We start from the raw sequence: 3,641 nt of genomic DNA, 5'->3' as shown, positions 1-3,641 counted from the left end.
TCTATCTATCTATCTATCTATCTATCTATCTATCTATCTATCTATCTATCTATCTATCTATCTATCTATCTATCTACCTACCTACCTACCTACCTACCTACCTACCTACCTACCTACCTACCTACCTACCTACCTATCTATCTATCTATCATCCGTCAGCCCATATGTTCTAACGAATCATACTGTTTAGTATGGATTTCCGATATATCTCCAACGGCTTAATTCACTTTATATGGCTGGGATGTCAGGCCATACATAGTTCATATATAAGTACTTGTTTGTTTGTTTGTTTGTTTGTTTGTTTGTTTGTTCGTATGTTTTTAGTCCTTATCCTTGCCAACTGATGTGATTGTAAATTTGATAATTTCAGATTGTATTGGACCGATGATTCTACTTCTGTTATTGAGTCTGTTAGTTTTGATGGTTATGATCGACAGAAATTTATGGATTTGTCTATGATTAAGTTTGCAGGACTATCAATATTTCAGGTATATAATGTATTTTGATAACATATAATATAATAATGTGTGTCTATGTCTGTCTGTGTCTGTCTGTCTGTCTGTCTGTCTGTCTGTCTGTCTGTCTGTCTGTCTGTCTGTCTGTCTGTCTGTCTGTCTGTCTGTCTGCCTGCCTGCCTGCCTGTCTGTCTGTCTGTCTGTCTGTCCGTCTGTCCGTCTGCCTGTCTGTCTGTCCGTCCGTCCGTCCGTCCGTCCGTCCGTCCGTCTGTCTGTCTACCTGTGTGTGTGGTTGTTTGTGTGTGTGTGTATGTATGTATGTATGTATGTATGTATGTATGTATGTATGTATGTATGTATGTGTGTATGTGTGTATGTATGTATGTATGTATGTATGTATGTATGTATGTATGTATGTATGTATGTATGTATGTATGTACAACCATATGACTCAAACTTTGATAGAACTAGAAACCCACCGAAGTTAAGAGGTGCTCAGTCTCTAAGAAATATTTGGGTTTAAAATGTATAGTCTACAATATATATAGAAGTAACTTCGAATTATACTCTTATATTATATATAACGACATTCTTATTTTATGAATGTTACATATAATGAATACCATGGAGTGTGGAATTTAATTAAGTGAATACCTTCATTGTAATGGATTACTTCCGTTTCATTCATGGCGTTTGACTTTTGATTCACAGGACATATTATATGTTGCCTACAAGAACATTTTAGAGATTTATGATATCAATTCGAAGACAAAAATCAGATCACTGGTGTCCACGACTAATATTGTATCGATAAAGTTCTTTCATGAGAGCTTACAACCAATAGCTCCAGGTACATGTATTAAATTATTTTGTATGAAGTGACATTATGACATAAGTTTGTGTATTCGAAATTAGACTCTGCGTGCATATTACATACTGACCAATGCATATGGATGAGAAATAGGTATTTAATTTTTGATTTTTAAGCAGCTCTACTATGCTTTTATATTTGGGAAAACAATATGAAGCAACATATACTAAATCCTTGTTTGTAACTCAAACAATTGTAAAACATTAAAAATGTACAAGTATCTATTATTGTACATACGTTTTGTACACTTTTCTTCGAGCTTTTTGTAATGTATTGACTCAGGGTTACATTGGTCTATGCTGTTTCATAAAGTATGAAAACATATAGTAGAGATATCTTAAGAATTCAAAATCCAAAATAAGTACCCATTTGTCATCCATATATGGCAACTTATCCATCTTCTCCTTGCTATGTTTATACCGACTTTCCTCTCATTACTACCATAACAATCAGGCTATATGCGCACTAAGACCCCCTTAAATATTGTTGTAACATGTTGATATAAACTAGCAGCAGCCATTGACATGACGTAATTACCCTCACAGAAGGGTAGCACCTCTGCTAGCACGTTTTCTTCAATTGGTGGCAAATTCAACCGTATTTAGTGTTTACACTATCGTCATTACATGGTAATAATATCGACAGGACCAAACCCTGTGTAATCTACCACATACATCAACAATAGTTTTGATTTGCATCTCTCTGAGTTTGACTACAGCTTGATCTCCGTAGTAGTATGTCTTATATGAATTATATGTATGTATATTTTTGTACACTGACTTTGATCAAAATTTGGACCCTAGTTACAGGCTGTTCCATTTTTATTAAGCACCAAGTCTGTCAAGGATTTGACACTTGGCTTACTTTATGTTTAGTTTATTAGAAACTGTTTCTTCACGACTCAGTGTCAGACATGTGTGATTACCCTCTCTTTATTTTACAAACCTACATGTAGGACCATGTGATATGAATAACGGTGACTGTGACCACCTATGTATAAACACTGGACACGGATCTGAGTGTGTATGCGCTGATGATCTACGAGATGGAGAATGTTCAACTGGTAGGTTTTCGTCATCTCTTTCCGAATCATTCAAGTCATTGTCTTCTGCTTATACAGTCAATTCTACCAGACATAACCGAATCTGCGCGGGTGACATATTTGTACGTAGCATTGATGATACACCAAGGGTGGGTAAGGAAAACACTGCAGACATGTCGCTGTATGACACAGGTTAATTATTTTTTTTTCTTCTTCAAAAGTCAACTTTTATTTATATCCCTTTGAAAGAATATATACATCGTGTAGCTCACAAAGCATTAACAAACTCTTTCAACATTTTGTTCTTCTTATTATAATTGATATAAAATATTTCTTCTCTTATTATTTGTTCAATATCTCTTCTTTCCAAAATTCTCGCTTTATATACGGCAAAAGTCGCCACCATCAAGATTAAATTAAATACGTCAAAAGTCTTACAATATATTCTGTATCCATACACAATGACACTGGTTAATTATTAAACACAAGGCAAATGCAATAAATTGTGTTGTTTTGCTATTAATCACATGTACAAAATGACAATGTAAAGGGTTACAGCTTTGCTTGGTTACTTGATTGTCGAGATTCTTTATTGTTTTTCTTTCAGTTGTGTTTTTGGTCATCTCTGCATTGAATCTATTGCCCCAGTGGATGCATTTTAACGCTATTTCCGCTAATTTTGACCATTGAAAAATACACTAATTCTTTCAATGAAATGGTTGAATCATTTACCTCGCTACTAGGCGTTGGTGGCGCTGTGCCCTTGCGGCCCTGTGTAAACAGCTGTGAAAGAGGACAGTCACGCAGTTACTGAAAAATTCCATTTTTTGCGATGCGTATATGGTTTGATATTGAACATAGCAATATACAAACGTTGCAAATTAGCGAAAAAGTAATGAAAATGCAATAGTTCCGGTTTCCTGTGGATTAATATGTGAATACTGATTTCAGTTATTAGGTGCCCTATGACCTTTCCGGGTGGTGAGATGTCGGACACGTGTGACAATAGATATTTACAGCAATGCCACTTTACCTGTTATGAAGACTACGAAGCCCTTCCTGTACCGTCTTTAATTTGTTCTTCAGATGGACAATGGTCAATCAACGTAAACAAATTGTGCATTCATGGTATGTATTAAAGCTTAGTTAGATTCTCTCTAAAAGAGTTCTCATTTGACATCACTGAGAATTACCCCCTACTTTTACTGTTTTGAATATGTTTGACCTGTCCGATTAACAATGTTTGTGAATACATATGAACCATACTCAGTGT

General features: G+C 35.2%; 1 protein-coding gene across 1 annotated transcript in view; it reads left to right on the top strand.

The window, feature by feature from the left end:
- Nucleotides 1-1,337, top strand: part of LOC144440648 (low-density lipoprotein receptor-related protein 2-like) — an 11,199-nt gene extending 9,862 nt beyond the window's left edge. The window contains exons 9-10 of the mRNA XM_078130033.1: nucleotides 371-488; nucleotides 1,167-1,337. Of these exons, the coding sequence (XP_077986159.1) occupies nucleotides 371-488; nucleotides 1,167-1,337 (289 nt within the window). The remainder of the gene's footprint in view (nucleotides 1-370; nucleotides 489-1,166) is intronic.
- Nucleotides 1,338-3,641: the final 2,304 nt, after the last annotated feature.

Source organism: Glandiceps talaboti, chromosome 10 (assembly GCF_964340395.1).
Source record: "Glandiceps talaboti chromosome 10, keGlaTala1.1, whole genome shotgun sequence".
Classification (NCBI taxonomy): Eukaryota; Metazoa; Hemichordata; class Enteropneusta; family Spengelidae; genus Glandiceps; species Glandiceps talaboti.
Note: the sequence above shows the minus strand (reverse complement) of the source record. Positions and strands in the feature narration are given on the sequence as shown.